At 40.3% G+C, this 25,111-nt stretch overlaps 2 protein-coding genes, 1 long non-coding RNA gene and 1 other non-coding gene across 5 annotated transcripts; 3 read left to right on the forward strand and 1 right to left on the reverse strand.

The window, feature by feature from the left end:
• Nucleotides 1–1,241: 1,241 nt before the first annotated feature.
• atp5if1a (ATP synthase inhibitory factor subunit 1a) lies at nt 1,242–4,538 on the forward strand. Its single transcript, XM_036576959.1, has 3 exons — nt 1,242–1,392; nt 2,724–2,836; nt 4,245–4,538. Exons 1-3 carry the CDS (start codon nt 1,324–1,326, stop codon nt 4,384–4,386), a joined length of 324 nt encoding a protein of 107 aa, XP_036432852.1. The 5' UTR covers nt 1,242–1,323; the 3' UTR covers nt 4,387–4,538.
• A 3,587-nt stretch (nt 4,539–8,125) lies between these two features.
• On the reverse strand, nt 8,126–8,197 carry trnaw-cca. The gene has a single exon. It is a non-coding gene; the product is annotated as a tRNA-Trp (tRNA).
• A 3,532-nt stretch (nt 8,198–11,729) lies between these two features.
• Nucleotides 11,730–18,191, forward strand: LOC118812180 (heterogeneous nuclear ribonucleoprotein R). 2 transcript variants are annotated; one of them, XM_036576960.1, is made up of 11 exons: nt 11,730–11,959; nt 13,662–13,819; nt 14,132–14,250; nt 14,454–14,561; nt 14,664–14,777; nt 15,024–15,200; nt 15,527–15,662; nt 15,844–16,049; nt 16,377–16,526; nt 16,639–16,760; nt 16,931–17,543. In XM_036576960.1, the coding sequence occupies exons 2-11, from the start codon at nt 13,666–13,668 to the stop codon at nt 17,541–17,543; spliced, it is 1,899 nt and encodes a 632-aa protein (XP_036432853.1). In that variant the 5' UTR covers nt 11,730–11,959; nt 13,662–13,665. The 2 variants fall into 2 exon arrangements, with proteins under 2 accessions (XP_036432853.1, XP_036432854.1); XM_036576961.1 differs by lacking the exon at nt 11,730–11,959 and adding an exon at nt 17,688–18,191 and having other exon boundaries at nt 13,666–13,819; nt 16,931–17,563.
• Nucleotides 18,192–20,532: 2,341 nt separating this feature from the next.
• LOC118811357 lies at nt 20,533–24,594 on the forward strand. The gene is made up of 2 exons (XR_005007475.1): nt 20,533–21,463; nt 23,453–24,594. It is a non-coding gene; the product is annotated as an uncharacterized LOC118811357 (long non-coding RNA).
• Nucleotides 24,595–25,111: the final 517 nt, after the last annotated feature.

Genomic DNA, 25,111 nt, shown 5'->3' on the forward strand with positions numbered 1-25,111 from the left:
CAGTCAGTAAGTTTCTTTGCAGTGAACTGTTTCACATTGAGCAACTCGGAGTGATTTTCTTTACATTATGCAGAAAAATTGGTGGTATTTCATCTTAAATCTATGTATTTAACTGTTTAACTGTTATTTCTGTATCTTTTAAACATAGACACAAATGAATATACAGTTGAAAAATATACAAAAGGTTGTGACGCTGTGCTAAATTAAAAACAGTATCCAATGATGTGCAAATCACTTAAACCCTGTATTTAATTGGAAATAGTACACAGACAACATATCAAATGTTGAAACTGAGAAATGTTATTGTTTTTGAAAAATATATGCCCATTTTGTATTTGATGCCAGCAACACTTTTCAAAAAAAGTTGGGACAGGGGCATGTTTACCACTGTGTTTCATCACTCCTTTATTTAACAGCACTCTGTAAGAGTTTGGGAACCGAGACCAACTGCTGTAGTTCTGCAAGTGTCTTTAGATGTGAGACGGTGTCAGACTCTGGTCTTTTCAATGTATCCTAGTGCACATGTGTCAGGCTCCAGTCCTCATGGGCCAAAACACTGCAGACTTCAGCACCCTGCCTTATTAAACACACCTGAGTCAGCTCATCAGCTAATTAGCAACCTTCATAGTACCTTCATGAACTGAATTCAGAGCGTTAGATGAGGTTAAACACTAATCTCCACAGCAGTGTGGCCTGAAAGGTCCCCAGTTTGACACGCCTGTTCTAGTGTATGGTTGCATAAGGCAATGGTCACCAACCCTCTCCTGGAGAGCAAGTTTCCTGTACAGCTTAGTTCTATCCTGCATCTAACATGCTGCCCCCTCCCCAGACCTACATCAATGCACCTGATCCAGCCAATCAGGGACTGTAGAAGGGGATTAGCTGGAGCAGGTGTGGCAGATCGGGGTCAGAACTAGATTCTGCAGGAAGGCAGACCTCCAGGACTAGGGTTGGTGACCACTGGCCTAAGACCATTGCAGTGTGTCATATTAAAACTTAAGGTTTTCCCTGCTCCCGACACACCTGATCCAGCTTTTCAGCTCATTGGCAGCCCATTATTGAGTTAAAGTGTCTGTGTTAAGGCAGGAAGAGCATTAAAAAGTGCAGAGCAGTGGGCCTCCAGGACCAGGCTTGAGAAACACTCGACTGTTGCACAGTTTGATTCACATGGGTTAGGAAACGCTTATTCTGCCTCCAGGACGCCAGGGGGCAGTAGCACAACTCACAGTGGGTCTCCAGTGTTGACTATTTCCGTGTGCAGCATATCATTACACAAGGACACAGCAGTAGCTCACCAGTGGGGTTTGGAGCTGAGAGGTAGCGATGGCCCGGCTGCTCAGGAGTAGTTTACGGGGATATTATATGACCCAAATCCGCATGAGCTCTGATCAGGTACTGCACTGATATTTCTGGCCTTTTCCTTCCATTCAGTGCTCTGTTCTGTAGTTTGCTCGCTTCTGACGCAGCTCTGCTGTAACGTTAATGGTTGCTGCTCTTGGGTTTGCCTAACTGGGCCTTGTTGTCCTGCTGCGTTCAGCGTAGAGGCTCGTTTCTCCTGTGCTGTGCTGCCTGTGCTCCTTTACCCCAGGGCTGTGTTCTTCACCGTGCAGCGAAATCTCGCTTTTCATTCCCGTGGAGGAGAAAAGAGAGAGTGCAGCGTGACGAGGGTGAAGTCAGCATCTCATTCGAAAATTCCCGTTCCACCTTAAATGGTGCGGCAGTTCCGTTCTGGCGCCTCGGGCCTCAGACTGTTACTGCTGCGCCATTTAAGGTGGAACGGGAATATTCGATTAAGAAGCTGACTAAGGCTTCGTCGCAGCATGGCTACTAGTCGGTTGGTCTGCTTGTCAGCTCAGCTAGGCTAAAGTTCAGCTGGGAGCGAGTGGGCTGGGCAGGTTCTGTTTGCCATCAGTAATTAATCAGTCTAAATCCTTTAATTGGAGAAGGTTCGTTAGCTGAGGCTCCATAGAGCAGCATTTCATAACTATAACCAGCTTTTTGTAATATCAAGGTCAAAGTGCCTAGTGCACTGCAGAGTCACACAATGTAAAGAGCAACAGGTGTGTGTATGTGTATATATGTATGTGTATGTATGTGTGTGTATGTATGTGTGTGTATATATATGTGTGTATGTATGTATGTATGTGTGTGTGTGTGTATGTATATGTGTGTGTATGTATATGTGTGTGTGTATATATATATATATATATATATATATATATATATATATAATATATATATATATATATATATATATCATAATACAAAGATAAATAACTTGTTATCCCAAAATAACAATTCAGAATATTATACCTACTTCATGGCCTCTCTGTACATCTGTACATTAAAGATGTGTTACATGGATTGAAGGTCAACACCCCACACACACTCTGAGCATATCGTGGATTTAGGATCAGAACCTAAAGATTGCTGACTGACTTCATGTTTCATTGAAAGCGTAATTGGCCTGATTAATTAGTTGTGGTGCAGTATGAATGTTAAATAAATCCTTTGTACTCACTGTGTTTTTACTTGTGGTGTCACGTTTTTGTCTGTTTTGACTCATCAAACTGCAGAAAAACTTTGATAAAATAAAATCTTGATGGTATGTTTTTTTTTTTTTTCTCACCCAACCCTGTTCTTTATTCTCTCTCTCTCTCTCTCTTCTCTCTCTCTCTCTCTCTCTCTCTCCATTTATCTCTCGCTCTATCTTCTCTCTCTAGCTTGGAGAGTTGGGGAAAGGTGCTGGCAAAGGCGGTGGAGGAGGAGGGTCCATAAGAGAAGCAGGAGGGGCTTTTGGGAAGAAAGAGGCCGCTGAAGAAGAGCGGTACTTCAAGTGAGTAATATTTCTCTTGATTACTGTGATACAAGCTAGTTTTAAGAGACACCTGAGGTCTGATGAGGATCTGCAGGCCTGGAGCTATTAAATTACACTGAGCTTAGGTGTCTGTAACATGGAGTGTAGAATGTCTCCACACTACTCACCTCTGTATGTGTACTGGACATTTTTACTGCAAGACTGGCCTTTTGTCAACATCGATTCCTTCTAGGGCGTTTACTGCGCTCCATGCAACGTTACCTCAGCCAGGAAAGATGGTGTTATTCTTTGTCACTGGGTGCTTACTTGATTTCTTGATTTCTTACAGGATCAACTGAGCATGCATACATAGATCTGGACAGTAAGAAAGGATGCTTTAAAGTCTCAGAAGCAAAGAGTTTTATGTTAAGAAGGAAGAATCAGTAAGCTAAGAAAAGTACAGCAGGACTTTGGATCTTTGGTCTGCCCAAAAAGTAATAATGTCTCTGGAACACAAAAACATTGAATAGTAATAGTGAAATCACCTGAAACATGTTAAACCATAGACCAGTTTTACTTTAAACTAAAAGTCAGGTCCTTGGACTATAATGATAGTCACTGCTGATGTTATTTGTTCTGTTTGAGATACCTTTGCCACACTGTTTGTAAATAGTGTTCTTTGCTCTATAAAATGCCTGTTTTTATGTGAATAATTATAAAAGAAAGTTCCAGTTCTGAAGTCTGGCTGATCCACATTAAAAGTGGTCCTAAAATACCCAGTAGCCATTTCTGTATTAACTTTTGATGAAATCCTGTTTATCCAAAAACATCCTTCTGATCATGGAATAATGCTTAACTATGTTGCTTGTCAACCATAACATATTTTTACATAGCTTGGTGGGAGACTTGTCTATTGGCAGTATTTTTATTAATAGATAATTTTTATTTTGCCACTGGTTACATTATACCTAACAACAATCATTGTAAACCCATGAAATTTGTGGCTTGCTGCTTTTCTCATTCTGTTTGAGTACTGTTGATATGAAAAGTCATGAAAACCAGATCTTCTCAAAGTTCTGCTAATGCAACATCTTTGGACGGCTCAACACGCCTGGAGGAGAACACTAACTGCCAATTCTCTAACCTCAGCCCACTATGTCTAGCATCACCCTGAGTGATGTGGAGAGAGGGAGGACCACCCTGCCCACCCAGAGAGAGTGAGGCCAGTTATTGGACCTCCAACCACAAACAACTGTGGCATCACTGTGGATTGAACTCACAAAAGTCTCTCTTTTGCAGTAGCTACAGCTCTTCTGGATGAAATATGGAGTAAAGGGTTACTGTCTCCACTGACACTTTCCTCTGTTTTTCTATTGAAAGTTATGTTGACACCTGCACCAAAAGAAATTCCTTGACGTCTCTAATGTTTCTGATTGTGACCCTGCAGGCAGAAGGAGAAGGAGCAGTTGGCCGCTCTGAAGCAGCACCACAAGGAAGAGATCGAGCATCATAAGAAAGAGATTGAGCGCCTTCAGCGTGAGATCGACCGCCACAAGGGAAAAATCAGAAAACTCAACCATGACGACTGAGCCGTTTCCACCGCGAGCCTCAAGTGTCTCCCTCTGTTTCTGCCAAAACTCACTCCATGCCTGTTCCCAGAAGCAGCTTTCCACACTGTAATCTCTTGTGTTAGACAGAGTCATTAATAAAGATCGTAGGAGTTTTTCAAAGTGGTTGAAGACTTCCTGTGTCTTGACTTTTAATTGTGGTGCTATTAGAGGTGAGCAATAAGTCAGTATTGTTATTGTGATAAATTGGCATGATATATTTATGTTGGTATAGAATAGTTGTCAGTACTTTTAGAACTAATGAGCCCCAACATTTGCAGTGTACAAGTAACTTTTTCAGGGAGAGAGGGAGCTCAGGTATTTGTGTCTGGGTGTGTCCATAACGTTTTAGCATTACATTACAGCATGTCCTTGCATGCTATCCTTTGTGAACAGAATAAGCTTGGAGTTAAAGGGGAATCAGTGGAGTTCCCTTTTAGCTTGAATTAGTCTTTGTGTTATTTTTTCATTTATGCTTTTTTTGTGCGGCATTTACTGTACAATGCTCTCTGTAAATGGCCTCATAACTAACAGAAGCTTTATTTACAATAAGGCGTGGGAACGACAGAGTCACTATTAGGGATGCTTGATAATATCTGAATTATATCAGTAATGGCAGACATACTACATTTGTAACCGAACAGAAATGAATGTTAGATTCTAGATCTGGTCACAACTTTATTTCATAAATGTTTTTGTGTCAATATTGGCAGATAGATACTTGAAAAATATCAGACATTGACAGTTTATCATTGCATCCTTGCTTCATTTTGTGTGTGTGTACATTTTTGACACACATTTCGGAATGTGATTGTCTCTGACTGATGGTTGTCATTACTAAAATAGGCTTTCTCACCTTCTTAGAGAGGCGATGTAAACTGCTCAGTTGTTTTCAAATGTGGTTTCAAAAGCTGAATGCTGATATCACACCTAGTGCACAATGCAACTTTTCACTTTTAATCAGTGTTGATCATTGAGCTGCGTCTGTTTTGAATTCAGTGAAAGTTTCACTACTGAGCTTTCTTTGAAAGACTTGATTCGATTAAGGCAGGGTCTTCACATTGATGTTAACTGAATGACATCAGGTATCATCATCGAGTATTCTTCGCTAAGTTTAGGGGCAACCGCAGGACTTTAAGTGATTCTAAGGGCGCTCAGTGTTAGTGGTAAAGTAACCCACATTCCTCTGCAGTACCTCCAATTGAGCTGACTGTTGTGAGGTTTTGTAGGTCAGTTTAATGTCACAGTGTTATCTGTACGTGGTGCAGCAGGCCTGTATCAGGCAGGACTGGTATGAGAAAAAAATGTGATCTTAAAATATTTTTATTCTTAATTTTAAGCCACCCAAGGTCACTTATTTTTAAGTGCATGCAAAATCTAAAATATTTAAAATATAGTTGTTAATTAGAAATCATCCTAGGTATATAATGCTAAACTACCCCAAGTTGACACTATTACTACTTTATAAATTACATTCTTTCATTTTTATTTTTTTTTTTAACCAATCAAAAATGTTTTGTTTTCCCGGTTTTCAAGAATCACTAAATGACCTGAGAGGGACATTGTAAGAACTTTGGACAGTCATATCGTCACTGTCCAAACAAAAATAAGTATCTCCAAAATGGTGACTTTACAGGAGAGGGCAAAAACATTTTATACTTTGAATGTAAGTAATGTAAAGGGTTTTTATTCAAAGCCATTTTGGAGCAGGAAACTAAAATGTGCAAAAAAATTGAGACCCCTTTTTTTTTGGCGTCGTTCAGTAGTCTGCGTCATGTCCTGTGATGTTCAGGAGAAAATGAACTCACCACATTGAGTTTGAAACATTTTTGCGTACCACAGTAGTGAAAATGCAGTTCATGTTCCCTAAAGAGAAAACCAGCTTAGGCAGAGTTCATAATACAGTTATCACAGCAACTACATAATTACAACATGACTTAAGAGGTTTGTTAGTGTTAGCTGGCCTAGAAAAAAAAAAACAAAAACATATTATAAAAGCTCTTAAAATTATGGTTCATTGTAGAGGAAATTATCATCTCTGATTTCTTTACCGTGATGGTGAAAGGAACCAGGGGTCACAATGTCTCCAACACAAATATCGTCATTGTATTTACTATCCAAAACCACCAGTGGTCTTCTGAGTTTTTATGTAAGGTTGATGATGGAAAAACAGTGATAAATTTGAAATTCAAAGTCTGGACTATTTTACCGTATAATTCCATTCTAGAACCCCTGTGCCATGAATGCTTTAAAAAAAAAAATACATTTAAGGCCAAAATGTTCTCTCATGCACCAGACAGTGTATTAATAACCATTTTGTGCCTTAACTTCCAGTGAAAGAACTTTCACAGACATTAAACTCTTTAGACGTCTGGTTCCTATCACCACCACTGTGAACAATTCTGTAAACTCTGTTAGTTTCTTTAGAGCATTTCGCACCAAACCACTCTGAATGACTTTGTTTATGTCTTAACAATTTAATTATCCAGAAGTGTTGAAAAAAGGTGGAATTCGCTTTAAATTGAGGGTCTACTGCTCAATTTACGATTAGAGTGGCAGTACAATGAGGCCACAGAGCACTGCGACCAAACTTACTGCTACAAACAACAACATTCTTAAATTCACAGTTGTCTTTAGAACCTTCAGAAAAAGAATGGCCAAATAGTCCAGAGCAAATGATAGAGAACATTCTAGAACAGTGTGAATGAGGAGATGACTTTCTCAAACAGTGTGGATGAGGAGACGACATTCTAGAACAGTGTGAATGAGAAGAGGGTATTCTAGAACAGTGTGGATGATAACAGGACATTCTAGAACACTGTGAGAGGGGAGAGGACATTCTAGAACAGACTGGAAGAGGAAAGGAAATTCTCAAATAGTATGAATGAGGGCATTCTAGAACCACGTGAATGAGAAGAGGGTATTCTAGAGCAGTGCGAATGAGGAAAGGAAATTCTTGAACGGTGTGGATGATAAGAGGACATTCTAGAACAGTGTGAAAGGAGAACTGACATTCTAGAACAGTGTGGATGACGAGAGGACATTCCAGAACACTGTGAGATGGGAGAGGACATTCTAGAACAGTGTGAATGAGGAAAGGAAATTCTTGAACAGTATAAATGAGGGCATTCTAGAACCATATGAATGAGAAGAGGGTTTTCTAGAGCAGTGTGAAAGGAGAGGTGACATTCTAGAACAGTGTGGATGAGGAGAGGACATTCCAGAACACTGTGAGAGGAAAGAGGACATTCTAGAACAGTGTGGATGATAGGACATTCTAGAACAATGTGAAAGAAGAGAGGACATTCCAGAACAGTGTGGATGATAAGAGGGCATTCTAGAACAATGTGAATGAAGAGAGGACATTCTAGAACGGTGTACTTGAGGACATAACATTCTAGAACAGTGTGGATATGGAAAGGATATTCTAGAACAGTGTGGATATGGAAAGGATATTCCAGAACAGTGTAAAAGGGGAGAGGACATTCTAGAACAGTGTGAATGTGGATATTCCAGAATGGACTGTGACCATTAGATTCTCCCAAAATCTACCAACAGTTTGTACATTGCAAGTGTTTGCTTGTCGATCTCCATTTTCAGAAAGACGTGGTTAGTATTCTACACCGTGATCTACTTTAAGCTCGTTGAGGTCCGGCGAGTGGCGATCTAGTGTTTTGTTTATATCCTGATCGGACTGTCTGAGCGAGTAGAAAGAAAGATTTGACCCCGACGTGATTTGAACACGCAACCTTCTGATCTGGAGTCAGACGCGCTACCGTTGCGCCACGAGGTCTTGGTCCGGTGTGCGTCATTTCTGCTTTAGTGCTCCGTGAGTCTGACCGCACGGAGCCGCTCTGCCTGAGGCTTCTCTTGTGAATGGACATTGTTTCTGGACGTGATTCTGTTTTGCTGACGGCTCGAGTTGGATGTGTTTGTTCCACATTGTGAGGTGTCCGTTTTTTCCCAATGAGCCAGTGAACGATAACTGCAGTCGACATTAAGCCTTCATGAATGACGGTCTGATGAACTTCAGTGTTGCCTCGGCTGCACCTCACAAGCGCTGTAACGCGCTTAACTCTTAATCATCGCTGTAGTTTGTGAAAATTATGCTATATACACTGTATGGACAAAAGTATTGGGACACCCCTTCTAATTATTGAGTTCAGCTGTTTCAGCCACACTCATTGCTAACAGGTGGATAACATTAAGCACAGTAATGCAGTCTCGATAGACAAACACTGGCAGTAGAATAGGTCGGACTGGAGAGCTCAGTGACTTTAAACATGGCACTGTCTTAAGATGGCACCTCTGCCACAAGTCAGTTTGTGAAATTTCTGTCCTGCTAGATCTGCCCCGGTCAACTGTAAGTGCTATCATTGTGAAATGGAAGTGTCTAGGAGCAACAACAGCTCAGCCACAAGTGCTAGACCATGCGAACTCACAGTGTGGGACTGTCGAGTGCTGAAGCGCACAGCGTCTATCCTCTTGAATCACTCACTAATGTGTTCCAAATTGCCTCTGGAAGCAACATCAGTAAAAGAAATGTGCGGTAGGAGCTTCACAGAATGGATTTTCATGGCCGAGCAGCTACACACAAGCCTAAGATGAAAATACACAATGCCAAGCGTCAAGGTGGGGGTGGTGTAACGCATAAAACATATTCTGTGGAGTGACTAATCACGCTTCTCTGTCTGGCAGTCTGACAGACGAGTCTGGGTTTGGTGAATGTCAGGAGAACATTAGCTGCTTGACTGCACTGTGCCAGCTGTAAAGTTTGGTGGAGGGGGGATAATGCTATGGGGGTGTTTTTCAGGGGTTGGCCTAGAACCCTTAGTTCCAGTGAAGGGAAATCTTAATGCTTCAGCAGACCAAGACATTTTGGACAATTGTATGTTTCTAACTTTGTGGAAATAGTTCGGGGAAGGCCCAGCTCCTTTTCTGCTCCAGCATGACTGAGCCCCAGTGCACAAAGCAAGGTCCATAAAGGCATGACTGTGTGAGTTTGGTGTGGAAGAACTTGACTGGCCTGCACAGAACCCTGACCTCAACCCCATCAAACACCTTTGGGATGAACTAGAACGGAGATTGAGAGCCAGACCCTCTCATTCAACATCAGTGTCTGACCTCACAAATGCTCTTCTGGATAAATGGGCAAAAATTCCCACAGACACACTGCAAAATCTTGTAGAAAGCTTCCCAGAAGAGTAGAAGCTGTTAGAGCCGCAAAGGGGGACCAACTCCACATGAATGCCTATGGATTTAGAATGGGATGTCATAAACTTTCCTGTAGGTGTAATGTATAGGTGTCCCAATACTTTTGTCCATATAGTGTAGCGCCAAAAAGCGTTCTTCTATTGTTATGATGTTAATTCACCTTTTTTAAGGGTGATACCTATCTATCTATCTATCTATCTATCTATCTATCTATCTATCTATTCAAATACAAGACAAACACACTAGATCACAGAAAATATATACTTCAATGTTTTATTCAAAATAAAAAAAACAATATATTATTGGCTCGAAAGAAGACAACACACAGAACATTTGGGAAACTGAAATCTCCAGACGCAGGTTATGCAGATGTTTTTTTCTGTTTGAAAGGTTTTTAGCACATTTGAATGGACCATTCTTGGCTGCATTGTTGTTTAATGGTGATTGGATTGGCCAGGCCCTGTTCACACCTGGCATTAACATGACATTAGGTCTTAGGTGAACAGCACTGACTACAGGTGTGAATGGAGCCCAATGTGTCAGACACATTGTGACCTGATCACTCAAACTACCTTCAGAAGTGGTCAGAGATACATATGACATTTGTTGTGTGAACGCTAAAATTTCCTCATTCCAACCCAAATGAAAAATAAATATATTTCCTTATATTTTTCAAAAGATGTGTCAAATTTGTGATATTTCTTTTTATTCATACAGGGGCAGGTTAGTCCACTGACACCTAGGTCTCGTTTGTAGTGAGTCCCTTTAAAACATACATAAAATACATTAACATAGTAAAGAGAAATAACCTTATCTTTCAGTTCACTTACTTTAGGCAATAAAAACAAATTTTATTCAGGGCGGGGGTGTACACCATTTAAATCAAGAAAATGAATGAATGGCTTTTTTAGTGGGCCTCCATGGGGCATCGCACAGTTGCCTTTACAAACTCTGATATACCACTAATGCAGCATTGCCATGCTAGAGAATAGTATTGCCATTATTTTCACATTACTTCAAGACTTAAGTAGGAAAATGACTGGTGTAATCTTTTAACTTAGCTGGGACTGCATTACTGCTCCACAATCGTTGGATTTTTTAGACAATAATATATTTCTACAAACTAGCCAATAAATGTAGTCTTCAATTCTATTATTATAGTACACTGTTAACTTTAATGTCAATAATACAAAACAGCAATATTGGCTGCTAACATTTGTGTAAATAGTACATGCAAAACAGTACCCTAAGAAAACTTATTTGTTTCACCATCATCATTGTGACATAAAAACACCCAGAAGACATGCCTATGTGTGCTTGTCATTTTGGAAGGTAAATAAAATTGCATATTTGTGGACATTGCAACTTCTTTGTCCTATCAAAACCACTCAAAATGACTTTGTTCACATCACAACCACGTGATGTGTAAACGCATAAAATTCGGTGGAACTGCCCTTTAAAGAATTGGTATTGGTTTCAGGATAACAGCTTCAGTGTCAAGTTGGAAAGAAGGTCAGTGGTGTCAATTCCTTTTTTTAAAATTTAATTTAATTTTATTTAATTTTATTTATTTATTTTTGTATTAATGCAAGTATTTATAATAATTTCAACACATCCCTACAACACACATCACTACTGAGTAAATTAACAGCAGCAAAATAATCTAAAACAGCACATACACAGAGTGAAATAAACTAAAATAAATAAACAGAATAAATAAATAAATAAAACTAAAAAAAATTAAAAAAATCATGTCATATTGATGGCACTCAAGGACATAAGAGTCTGTCTATTTATGTATATATATATATTTTTATGTGTATATACATGACATTAAGGTAAAGGTGATGCAATTATTCATAACACTTTCACAACACACATCACTACAACAGGCATGACTACTACACTGAATGGGTAAAGCAACAGCAGCAAAATAACCTAAATAACACGACGTGAAACACAGTAAGATAAAAACTTAACACACAAATAGAATTAAATAAAACAAAACAATAACGATCACCGGACACCGAGACACATAATAGAGAGTCCTGTTGTTATTATTCGCTGACGCTCCCTCTGACGCAATCAGGTTCGCCGGCGCGCGAGGAAGTGGCGTCGCTGCGTGTGTGTGTGTCTGTGTCTGTTTGTGCGTGTGTGAGTGGATGTGAGCGCGCGCGCGTCTGTCTCGTGGACAGAATCCGCACCAACATTCTAGTTCCATTATTGTAACCGTTGCTTTCTGCGCAGAGAGTCGGAGTCGGAGCCGCGGCCTGCCTGCCTGCCCGCCTGGAGGAGAGAGTCCACCGCGCGAAGAGGAAACAAACGGGGATTTAACGACTCGGTGAGGCTCGGTTTAACCGATCTCCCCCGTTTATTCTTTTTGGCGGGCGGCACGTTTTGAATTCCGGCCCGACGGCTCACGTAGGCCTCGGCTAAAGCTAACACTAGCCACTTTTGCTAGCTTTAGCTTTAGCTTAGCAGCGCAGCGCTCCGTCTCGCTGCGATATTTGGGGGAAAATTAGTTAAACTCCGTCGCTGCTGTGTCGTAAGTGTACGCTTTTAACACAGTGGCGCTCTGGGGGTCTTTAGGGCTGGATAAAGCCGGGCTAAGCCGTTTGGCGGGGGTATTTTGGGTGGGTTTTGCCGGCTGTGTCTGGCGCTGCTGTAACCTCGACACGCGAGACGAGGCTGGAGTCGCCAGCTTCTTGTTCGGATTTTCCCGTTCCACCTTAAATGGTGCAGCAGTTGCATTCTTGCGCCCCTGGCACCAGAACGTAACTGCCGCACAATTTAAGATGGAACGGGTCAGTTTTGCACAAGAAGCTGGCGACTTTAGCCTCGTACACGCGAGGGGGGCGGAACGCCGCTGCTGCTGCCGCGGTGTGTTGGGCTAGGTTAGCATGGCTAACTCACCCACACTGTCTTTGATATCAGCCAGCCAAGTTAGCCGTAGTGGGAGCGCTCGGTTGATCCCGGCGGCGCTGCCTTTGTGTTTGGGATCCGTTTGGAAGGTGTTGCGGGTGTGGGGTGTTTCATTAACGCTCGCTTTCTTTCTTTATTCATCGGTGCCTCAAGACCGCTGGCTTCATTCTAACAATGAACAAAAGCAGGTCATAACTTGGGATGGTTACGGCTCTTTTTATGTTGCACCCGTCTAGTTATGTTTGCGAATGATGATGGATAATAGTATCGATATCATCTGCAAATCTAAGGGTGGGCGATATGGCAAAAATACTGTATCACGATACTTTGTCATTTTCACGATGCACGATACGCATCATGCTTTTTTCCTTTTTTTGAGATTCAGTAAGTTGAAACAGACAAAACAGAACCTGTAGAGATGCTTAAAATAATAATGATAATATTAATAATAATAACTACAACTACAGTGATTCATATTCAATATTGTGCAAACTAAAGTGCTCCAAGTCCAATAAAACATACCTAGTTCTGTTCACTTTGTAATGAAACATGGTGTTCTTTAAGTACTGACAATATCCACAATATGCATAGAAAAGCTTGTCATGATAAAATATCGTCATATTGCCCAGCCCTATGTGCAGTTTTTTCAACATTGTTGCAATGTTACCTCTCAAGATCATGTGTAATTATTTTTTATTGCTTTTCAGTATTATTGCCAATATGACTTTCAGTACCATGTGCAATATTGATTTTCTGGTTTTCTGTTTGAACTTATTTTTTCTAAATTTATCTTATTTTTTTATAGTTATTCTGTTAGGCACTGGTGTTATGTGTATTATTCATATATCTGTTTTTCTGAGCAGCCTTTGGCACAAGAGTTTCTTCTGGGATGAATAAAGTTGAATCGCGTCTTTTTGTTTTTTTTAAACGTGTAGTGTTTTGGTTATCGGCATAACCTTAATGCTATTTTGACTCAAAGCATATTAAACGTTTTCTTGTTTAGGAGTTGGGAACTTTAGTGATGCATTGTAGAATCGATAAAGACTGGACGAAGTGTGGCTTTTCTACTGTATTTGTATAGGTATAACCATTTAGCTCATGTTGTCTTGTCTCTTTCTCAGAACAATGGCTGCTGAGGTGAATGGCAGCTCTGCTCCAGCCAAGGAGGAAGAAGAACCCATGGATGTCTCGGCTGCACACTCTGAGAACTACCAGACCCTCATTGATGCTGGCCTGCCCCAAAAAGTAGCAGAAAGCTTGGACAACATCTTTCAGACTGGTAAGGTTTAAGAAGTGTAAAAAATGTTTATTTGCGTTTATATTATTGATGAGCGGAAGGAAAGACTCTTGATCTCTTAACATGCTTTCCAAGTTATACAGTACATCATTGTTTTGATTCTCCAAACTGGTCAAAGTCTTCTAGAGTCCAAAATGATTAAGCTATTTGGTGGTTTGGTTGTATCTGTCCTGCAGATATTTGACATATACATCTGCAAACATAATTTTTATGGTAGTTAGTTTTTTGTTTTGCAGGCCTAATCTCTTGAAATCCTCCTGGTTTAACATGAGTGTATGTGTTTGTGTGCTGCAGGTTTGGTGGCCTATGCTGACCTAGACGAGAGGGCAATCGATGCTCTGCGGGAGTTTAATGAAGAAGGAGCGCTGTCTGTACTGCAGCAGTTTAAAGAAAGTGACTTGTCCCATGTTCAGGTGAATCCTCCTACATTTTATCGTCTCGACTAAATAGCTTTCATCCTTGTTCTAAATGAATATTAAACTCTCCTTCACTCGGAGCGGATTATCTTTTGTTTTAGTCATGTAGATGTATTCATGTAGTCATATTAGAATTCCTGAAGCATAGTTTTGTCAGCAGCCTGAAAATGTATGTTAAATGTTTGGTTGTTGTCTTGCAGAATAAGAGTGCTTTCCTGTGTGGTGTCATGAAGACATACAGACAGAGAGAAAAGCAAGGCAGCAAAATACAGGAATCCACAAAAGGTCCCGATGAGACAAAGATAAAGGTGAAACATGGGAAATGTTTATAGTTTTATATGGGCATGAACTTTGTTGAACTGCCCTGTGTGTTTTCTCACACTGATCACATCACCTCAATGCACCTTTAGGCGCTGCTGGAGAGGACAGGCTATACCCTGGATGTCACCACAGGCCAGAGGAAATATGGCGGCCCACCCCCAGAGGAGGTGTTCTCTGGCACACAGCCTGGCATTGGAACAGAGGTAACCTGTTCTCACAGTCTGATTCACTATTCACTTTTGATTACAAGCAAATTAAATTCGAGGGAAAAAAAAGTGTGTGATTTGGTTAAGATCCATGAAAAGCTCACATCTTGGTGAAACTTGCTGTCTTGCAAACAGTGCAAAGATCTTAATAGATTCAGAACTTCTTCAGATGTTTGAGTGCCACTGGCACAGCAGTCAGGGCCATCATCATAAAATTTCTAAACTTACTTTGTGTATCTGTAGGTGTTTGTAGGAAAGATTCCTCGGGATTTGTATGAAGATGAGTTGGTTCCACTCTTTGAGAAGGCTGGGCCAATATGGGACCTGAGGTTAATGATGGACCCACTGTCTGGGCAGAACCGTGGCTACGCATTCATTACTTTCTGCAGCAAAGAAGCAGCACAGGAAGCTGTCAAACTGGTGAGTGTGCAATGCAGTTAGTGCCTTACTAACCATACTTAAAGTGCTGTTCTGTATTAGCATGACATCCAAAATCTATAAAGAATCACTTCACCAAAGAGTTATCTTAGCTTTTGCATCAAAATCATGCACCCAAAGTAAACGACCAAGTGTAACATTGTTCTAAAATCGAGCCCCTCTCTAAAGGGGAGTTCAGCCTGTATCTTGTTCACAGTAACAACTTCCAGTGTTTTTTTTGATGCAGTCTAAAACTTTATTTGGTTGATTTCATAGATTTCCTCGTGCTTGGTTGTTGGTAAAACCTTTTTTTGTTCTCTTTCTATCAGTGTGATAATTATGAGATCAGGCCAGGGAAGTATTTGGGCGTCTGCATCTCTGTGGCCAACAACCGCCTGTTTGTCGGCTCAATTCCAAAGAACAAGACCAGGGAGAGCATCCTAGAGGACTTTGGCAAAGTGACAGGTCAGAACCCAGACACCACACGCCATATTCTTTTTTTAAAAAGTGGTCTGCACTTATTTTGAACACATTTATGTGTTCTATTTTGGCCTCAGATACAGCCATAGAGGTGTAAAGCTGTTTTGGTTTAATCTTTGTGTGTGTGCGTGTCTGTTTTCTTGTGCGTTTGGATGCACTCCTTCAGAGGGTCTGCAGGAAGTGATTCTCTACACGCAGGCAGACGATAAGAAGAAGAACCGGGGATTCTGCTTCCTGGAATACGAGGACCACAAGTCAGCAGCTCAGGCCCGCCGGCGGCTCATGAGTGGCAAAGTGAAGGTGTGGGGGAATCCTGTTACTGTGGAATGGGCGGATCCAGTTGCTGAGCCTGATCCTGAAGTCATGGCAAAGGTGCGTTGTTGTGGTTGAAATGATCAAATCTGTCCAATCATCATTTTTTTTTTTTCCCAGTGTTTCCTATAATCTTGAGCTTTCATTGACTATTTCAAGGATTTGATGCACTCTGAGTTGATAACTTCCTTAAATGTAACTCTGTTTTGTCTGTGCAAGAACAGTGCATTTACGTTACAACTATTTTTTTTGTCTGTGAGAATCAGATCTACTTTCGGAAGTGAAGAATTAGGATTTCAAATAGGTTTGGGATTGCTGGATAAATGAGTGAATTGATTGGTATCAAGATTTATTAAAAGGTATTGTTTCAAACTGTGTCTCTCACAGGTCAAGGTGTTGTTTGTTCGTAAACTAGCCACTCCTGTCACAGAGGAGTTGTTGGAGAAGACTTTCTCACAGTTTGGGAAGCTGGAGCGTGTGAAGAAGCTGAAAGACTATGCCTTTGTGCACTTTGAGGAGCGAGATGCTGCTGTTAAGGTATAAAGAAAAGCAAATGAACTATTGGAACATTTAATTATCCTCACTTGGTATGTTGTTTACGCTACTTTAGTTGTGACTTTATTCATTTTATTGTATGTGTTTCTGTTAGGCTATGGAGGAGATGAATGGGAAGGAGCTGGGGGGAGAGGAGATTGAGATCGTCCTGGCCAAGCCTCCAGACAAGAAGAGGAAAGAACGTCAAGCTGCCAGGCAGACCAGCAGAAACGCAGGGTAAGACTTTGTGCACTTCATATTGGATGACTAGAAGAAACACAAGGGCAAGCATCATAAATTTGCTCAGTGCATGCCCCTCAACTTTCTCTGCCGATAGCCAGCAGGATCTCAAATTCTCATAAAATTCTCTCATCTCCTTTTCTCCATCTTTTCTTCCACCTATGCAGGTATGACGACTATTATTACTACCCTCCTCCCCGCATGCCGCCCCCAGGGCGTGGTCGGGGCCGTGGTGGCAGGGGTGGCTATGCTTACCCTCCTGATTACTATGGTTATGAAGAATACTATGATGACTACTACGGCTATGATTATCACGATTACCGTGGCGGCTATGATGACCCCTACTACGGTTACGATGACATGTATTCTATGAGGGGGCGCGGCAGTCGTGGTAGCCGCGGTGCTCCGCCCCCTCCTAGAGCTCGTGGGGTTCCTCCGGCCCGTGGAAGGGGTGGTTACGCACCAAGGGGAGGAGCTCCCATGGGAGCTGGGCGAGGAGGGCGTGGAGGGGGGCGTGGCGGACCCTTCCAGCCACCAAGGGGGCGTGGCACTAGAGGAGCCAGGGGAAACCGCGGCGGAAACGTTGGTGGGAAGAGGAAGGCCGACGTGTTCAACCAGCCAGATTCGAAGCGGCGCCAGACGACCAACCAGCAGAACTGGGGGTCACAGCCTATCGCCCAGCAGCCGTTACAGCAGGGTGGCGACTACTCTGGTAACTACGGTTACAGCAACGACACTCTGGAGTTCTCCCAGGATTCCTATGGCCAGCAGTGGAAGTAGACGACACAAACAACAACAAGGTATTTGGCAACAGTAAGAAAATGACATCACAACAGAACACTCACCCTCCCACTTCCTGTGAAAAAAAGACATTGATTGGCCAGCAGTGTTTTATTGACTTCTATTCTCCATCTCCCTCTATAGAATATGTCAGTGACACAAAAAGGACACGCCCCAGAATTGGCATCACAAATCCCGATTGGCTGAAAGTACGTTTTGGCTGAAGACAAGAATGTATCCGATCCTCCTCCTGCCCCTGATTGGTTTGCTTACACACATGCCTGAGTGGGACATTTTGTCTTAAATCGTACTCCACTTTTATCCCTTCCATTTGTTCTTTGTTTTAAAGCCAGCAATGAACATTTTAAAGAAACAAGGACTTTTGACTTCTAAAACGTAATTAAAAAAGAAAAAGAATACAAGCAAAAAAAAAGGTCTGAGAGAACATTTAAAAAATCATGAAATTTGTCTTGCAGAAAGCTCATGTCCAAACATTCAACCCACCCACCCATTACTGGACTACCCTACCTTCCTACTTTCTCTTCCCTCTCCTCGCTTGCTCTCTCTTTCTCTCTGTGATTTCTGCTAGTGGCATAGGGACTTGCTTGTAAATAATGGCTGTCAGCTTTAGCTTCATTTTCATTTTTTTTCTTTTTTCAGAAGTGGAGAAAAGAATCCACTGGAAGGAAAAAAAAGTTTTGTAGCTGGAAGTACCATTAAAAGTGTATGTTTAGCATTTCTAGAAGTAGTTCAATTGTGTTTTTTAAAAACTGATATAACAACTTCAAACGTTTTTTTTTTTTTTCTTTCCTTTTTGAAATTTGCTCGTTAGGACTTGGTTTGGCTCACCTTAAGAGCCATGACAGTTTGTTCTCTGATGTTTGTATTTATAACTTTTATTTTTTTTGTTTGTTCCGTTTCAATAAAAACTCATCCGAGCAACAAAAATTGGTCAAGTAACTTGAAATTCAGTGTTTGTGATCAAACATTTTGTTGTTTCATTACTTAATCTCAAGCTGTTTTAAGTAAAATTGACTTCAAAGATGGTTTAGAATAAAATTTCTTATGCTGAATAATTTTACCATTTTGACAAATTCCTGTTAAATGTTCCCAAAGTTGGAGAGAAACTGTTTTTTCTCTCTCACTGCATGCAGTATGAAGTAATGTTGGCGCTACATAGCGTACCGAAACGTACATTTTTATCTAAACTCTTCATAAGCAGTTAATTAAAGGAGCATTCAGTGTTATGAAACTGCAATCTGCAGAATTAATTTTGAGCAGAATTCAAAAGTTAGATAGCATATCTTTATTTTTCTCTCACACTGTAAAAACTAGCTGGGTAAAACTGTTTTGTCATTTACAATTTACTAAATAATTTTTGTCCAAAATCCAAGAGTTGAAAGTAATAAGGTCCAAATGATACGACACCAAGTTTAAATAACTTGGGCACTTATTTTGCACCCAATTACAAATCAGCTGCTGTGATGATCTTAAAATCTTGGATCCACAAGAAGTTTCTCCAGACTGAAACGCAGATGGTCTATTTGTACATCATGCTTATCACCATATGTAGCTTTATTTTTAGCTTTTGGGCGTCACAGAACTTTAAACATTTTCTAATGTGAACTGCAGAATTAAATTCATTATTTCTAGGAACAGTGCTCTGAATCTGACTCGCAAAATAACCAATCTTGTTCCTCGTTTGCTCAACAAGCCTTTCAGAGGACTTTCTGAAAAGTTTTTGTCCATTGGAGGAGAAAGCGTGCCAAAAAGAAAGGGGGGGGGATACCTGACCTAACATTTCAGATGTTTTTTTTATGGATATTAGTTAATAAAAACCAATTGAAGATCCAGTCATAAAAGGACAGATACAGTTATACTAGCTTTCTGTGAAGCAGCAGATGCTAATGGTAGCAGGCAATGGACACACAATGATCTGGTAGGTGATTCTGATTTTGGCTCAGTGCATTTCATGTGCACGTTATTAGTGTTGCACTGATACCCCAATACTGTCAGGCGGTGGAGGATTATGATACCATAAAACAGTTTCTGACCTGCTTATGTGCCACTGAGTGATGCTTGCATGCATGCCAGTAGATGGCGTTTAACTAAACTTCTTGAGACACTTAAGGTTTAGTATTAAATGGACATTGCAAAATCTGTAATGCCAGTATTTGGAGGGGTGGCACGAGCAGCGAGGATTCCAGTGCATCAAATTTAATGGAGCGTTTGAAGATAAACCCTGCCAAAGAGCATAACTCTGAATCCAAAGTGAAGTTATCCAACCAGTAAGTCCCATTTATTCAAGCTAAGTATGTTTTATTTGTGACACAGAACACTGATTTTACCAAAATACAATATTTAAAAAGAGGAATTATAAAAATAGCAGGCACGTATTGAGGAGTTAGGTTAGATAGAGTTAGGATCAGTATCGGTCTTAACTAGTAACCCACCGACTAAAGAGCATGTTGCTTTAACGTGATAACTTTTAGAACCAATCTTTCAAGCCGCTGCCATGGAAATGCTAAATGCACTTACTTTTTCCATGGGAAAAAAATAAAAAATAGAAGAGAATGTTGGGCTTTATTCACAAATATCTTTTAAGTTTTTTCTTAAATGTGTTCATGATAAAGATCCTAAGAAAAAGGCCCAATTCCATTTCACCCCTCGCCCTTACCACTCTTTGAAAGCATATGATTCCCTAAATGTAACTAAAGCCCAGCAGTGAGGTTGCTGAACTTTACCCTTTTCTGCTATCACTGCAGACTGGCAGGGTCGCCTACAGAGCAGCGCTAGTAGCCTGTTGATGAAGTAATGTTCTTCTTTATTTGAGGGTCCCATTTCATAGGGGAAGATTTCAACCACTACCGCTTGTAGTCCAACTGCACAGGGCAAAAAGACACTCAAAAACAAGGGGTAGGGTTAAAAATAAGAAATGGGATTGGGTCAAAGTCTACATCAGATTCAGGATGTGTTCCTAAACTGCAGAATTGTTCACAACTAAGAACAAATCCTAAATAAGAAAACATTGGTGAATATCAGTCTTCATAAATACTGTGTAAGTGGGTTTAAAGAAGTAGTGTCTTCAAAAGAACAGTTGGCAAATGAGGCCCATTGTCTGTTTATTTGGCAGCCTCAGTTTAGATGTTTAGTGTCGAACTGAACTGGAGCCGTTACTGGCTTATTAACATATTGTTATAATTGATATTAGCTTATTATGTTTGGAGTTAAAACCAGGGTGATGGTTAGAGCTGTAAATAAAATCACAGCATATAGTTTTTAGTGTTTTAGCTTAGTCAACCAAAAAAGTAGTTTCTGGCTTTTTGGTGCTTTCTGTGTGGTTTCTGTTGGTTTCTCCAACACTTACACCTGCTTAGGGGGAAGTGTAAATGTTGAATAACTACTAAGTTCTTCATTAAGTGTAGTCATCGTGTGGTGCAACCCGATTTGATTTAGTTATGCATTAACCTAATTTGGTAAAAACGTTACAGCCAGCCTGCAGCTGGTGCAACCAGCCCCAGGTATCTGTATCATTAGGGAGAAAGTGGTATCAGTGCATCCCTCCATATTATATACAATCCCCTTAAATGCCACTAATGCTGATTTTATGAGAGTTGCTCAGTTGCACTGCTTCTCACCTGCTGGACAAAAACTGCTGATCAATTTTCCTTTCCTGCTTCAAATCGATCTCTCTGGATCTTTTGAATTTCTCCTAAGCACATTCTGTCTTTGTTGATCAGATCTCCCCCTCTGCAGTGTGTGGTAAGTGAGTTGTGTTTCTGCTGCTGTCATTTCCAGAGTGTGTACCTGTGTTTGGTAAGTGTTTGTCCCTCTGTATCTGACTCATCCAGGTATCGGAGCGAGAGAGAGAGACGTTGCTAGCTTGAGGAACACACCAGAACTGTGTTCTTCTCCAGGGGGTGAGCTGGTCTTTCACACTCTCCTCTCACTCTCTCTCTCCCTTCTCTCCTCTTTCCTGTCCTTTACTGTGGTATTTTCAGTCATAATCTGAGCTAAAGAGATCAAAAGGGGAAAAGGTATTGCCATGCTGAGAGCTGTTGCCCTGCTGTTGAGCTGTACATGTTTACGCTTCTGTGGGACAAAAGAATCAGTGCACTTTCAAGCCATCTGAAAGGTCAAAGCAGCAAATATTCGATCCGTCAAGTAAGTTGTTTTCCGACTTATTGGTTTCAGTTGATTTGGTCAGTGAGCCAAATAATTTAGGTAAGTTATACTTAGATAAGCAGAGGAACACAATGACTACACTCCAATTAAAATGAATTTCAGCTGCATTTACTTTTTGTGAATGTGCAAAACCACCCCAGCATACAGAGATACACCTCATTTTGTGCAAAGGCGATTTTTACTTTACACTAATTAGCCCATTTACTAGATACACCTACCCTGTAGTGACACTCATTGGCAACACCCACCATATACAGTCTCATGCAAAAGCTTCAACATCCCTGGTCAAGCAAAAATAAGTGACCATGTCCTCTACAGAGAACAGACTTCTGCACATTTTAAAACACAATTACTGTTTATTTGCTGAATTTAATATATTGGTGAAAAATACAACAAAATTTGGTCTGTGCAAAAGTAATGGCACATTTCATATTATGTTTTATTTGTTCCCAGTTTGTTAAACCTAAAAAAAAATAAATAAATTGAAATTGTGCAGTAAAAATATGCAGAAAATACATATTTAAGTTTGTTCGGTGTAGAGGATTCACTTAGAAAATCAACAAAACATGTCATTTGACATGGGTGTTCAAATTTTTGCTTATGACCGTATGTTATTGGTTACTTTAGTAGGACAGATTAGCATAAATGAACATGTTTAGGAATCCCATTTTTGGTGAAGGGCAATCTGTGAATTACAGCAGCCTGAGAAGACTGGTAGGATGCAGCGGTGTCCAGCTTTTGTTACATTTCTTTTGCCTCCAGAGGGCAGCATACACACCATAAAAGTGGATACTCCATACCTCCCCTCCTTAACCATTCTGTGAAAGGTACAGACAGGAATTATATACCTGTTTTGTTATTTTCTTGTTTACATAATAAGGGAATATCCCGTTAATATTCTGTTGGCTTCAGTGCGTTTCCATGTGGATTTGCAAAGGTACTGTAATCACTTTTTACTTTGCATTTCACAAAAAATATCTCTGATTCTTCTTATTTTGTATCATGGAAAATCATTTCTCTGATTTAATTTTAATGCAATTATGTTAAATCTGCAATCTTTTTCCATAAAACAGTGTCCAAAACCTAGATTGCTGACATAACTGGATGCATTTTTTAGCTGGGTAATGCTACCTACAGATGCATGTTTAAATAGTAAGGAGCAAGGCAGCTCACTAGACACTATATACAGTACTGTGTCAAAGTCTTAAGACACCTAAGCAAACTTTATCTCAGCAGTAAGTGCATTTTTATTTTTGCATTCCACACAACAATAGATCGAATACAAGTAAAAGAAATTCAGTAAGGTAAAAAAAAAATCTGGTTTTCAACAAAATAAGTGAGATGATGTGAGCTGGGTAGAAGATCCTCCATATCTTCAGCCATCACAAAGTTCTGTTGTAGTCCAACTCCAGCACACCTGATTTAATTCAATGAAACACTGATTGCGCTACAGCTAACTCATTTAACTAGCTTAATGTTATTGGTATTTATTGTAAATGCTTACTGCCAGATAATTTGCTTTTTAAATGTAACGTTCTTACGTGCCTAAAACGTTTTCACTGTCTTTCACCTTATTGTATTGTAACACAGTACCGTATACATTCAATGTATTATTCTGTGTTAATGTTTTTCTGTGTTAACGTTAAAAATACAACTTGGTCCAAATGTTCCATATGCGAGTCAAGAGCAGCTAAATTGTTCTCAACAATGTGGTCTTTTCCCAGCTCCTGCAACAAAGAGAAGCATCTTCTCCTGCCACAGCTTCCAGTCTGGACTACAGTGGGTCCAGACCTTGTCCTTCATGAGTTCCTGGGTTCTCAGCAAAGAGAGAGGAGAGTTATCTGCATTTAGCTGTGGAGCAGCTGTGCCCTACTCGGTGTGTCTGCCTGCTCTTTGCGCTAACCTGGGTCACACTGCAGCACTGCTGTCGCAAATTCAGCAAAAGCCCAGAGAGTAGGTGCACATCATCGACATTAAACTTCAGAGTTCATGTTTGGCTCACTTTTAATTTAAAAAACCAAAGAACCTACATCCGTGATTGATTTCTTATTAGGTTAATGTTTGTGAAAACTTTGTTTTATCCTCGCCAATCACAGGCCCGTTGTAACTCGCTCCTCTCACAGCTTTCAAAATTATGCGTTCCTGTAAGAATGGTCACACAAATTTATGGGCTATTGGTCCATTGATTGGTCATGCACAAAATCAAAAGACCAATAGAAATGCATGTTTACAAGAAGGTCTACAGTTGTGTGCCAATGTTTATGCACTCCTGGTCAAATAGCATGGTTTGATGATTTTGTGAGAAAGTCAAAAGAAGTTGCCCCAACATCTGCATGGAACAAACTAATTATTAAACTAAAACATCTTTCTATGAGTTTTAAAGCACAGTTAGCATTTATTTGCTGAATATATAGAAAGAAACTCAAGCAAAATGCGCCATGGCTCAGTTAGGCTTATGACTGCAGATCTGAAACCAAACATAATTGACACAAAGCAAGAGAAGACAATAAAAGACGTCATTAGTAATTGGAAGTTAAAGGGAACTGTTTAAAACAGGATAAGATTTGAAAGACCAAGAAAAACCTCTGAAAAAATACTTGTAGACTGGTCAAGCATGCAAAGCAAAACCCCCACACCGCTGCCAAGGGCCTACAGGAAGATTTGGCTGGCACAGGACTAGTAATGCACTGTGCAGTGTCATTAGACAAACATCATCTACATCAAAGGGCCATGAGAAGGAAACCTCAACTGTGATCTCATTATAAAAGTCAATGTCTGAAGTTTACAACACACCACTTATATAAACGAGAGGCATTTTGGATTAAAGTGTTGTGGTCTGATGAAAAAAAATAAATAAATATTTGGATCACCAAATCACCAAAGGTATGTTTAGAGAAAAAATGAGAAACCTTTCAATAAAAGAACAACAACATGGAGATTTCTTTTCATAAATCAACAAATTTTGTAATTTTGTCCAAGGTGCCCAATCTTTTGCATACAACTGTATCTTTGAAGACAAACGCTTCTTCCTTATATGGCTTTATAGGGTAGGAGCAAATAACTTGACAGCATGTTGCAAGATTACTGAGGGGACCTTTCCTAAAAAGCACCCTAAGCCCTGTGGTCCTCCTCCAAGTCCACACCTTAATGGACTTAATGTCAAAAATGTGTATGTATAGAGAAAAAGCTTGAAGCCAAAAGCTTCAGGTTATACATCTCCTGAGCCCAGACAAATTATTTGTTGTATGTTATTTTTCTTTTTCATGTAAGATCTTTTTGCTTGTTTAAAGTGGATCAGTATAGATTCCAAGCATAATGTAGCACAATGACATTTCAGGACTGATACAGCACAGTACTGTAACACATCCAAACTCAACTATCCA

The sequence above is a fragment of the Colossoma macropomum genome, unplaced genomic scaffold (genome assembly GCF_904425465.1).
Source record: "Colossoma macropomum unplaced genomic scaffold, Colossoma_macropomum, whole genome shotgun sequence".
In the NCBI taxonomy this organism is placed as follows: Eukaryota; Metazoa; Chordata; class Actinopteri; order Characiformes; family Serrasalmidae; genus Colossoma; species Colossoma macropomum.

Coding starts and splice junctions, on each gene's coding strand:
- atp5if1a (XM_036576959.1), top strand. CDS start 1,324: ATGGCCCGGCTGCTCAGGAGTAGTTTACGGGGATATTATATGACCCAA. Junction 1,393..2,723: donor TCCGCATGAGCTCTGATCAG/GTACTGCACTGA, acceptor TTCTCTCTCTAG/CTTGGAGAGTTGGGGAAAGG. Junction 2,837..4,244: donor GAAGAAGAGCGGTACTTCAA/GTGAGTAATATT, acceptor GTGACCCTGCAG/GCAGAAGGAGAAGGAGCAGT.
- LOC118812180 (XM_036576960.1), top strand. CDS start 13,666: ATGGCTGCTGAGGTGAATGGCAGCTCTGCTCCAGCCAAGGAGGAAGAA. Junction 13,820..14,131: donor GGACAACATCTTTCAGACTG/GTAAGGTTTAAG, acceptor TGTGTGCTGCAG/GTTTGGTGGCCTATGCTGAC. Junction 16,050..16,376: donor ATCCTGAAGTCATGGCAAAG/GTGCGTTGTTGT, acceptor TGTCTCTCACAG/GTCAAGGTGTTGTTTGTTCG.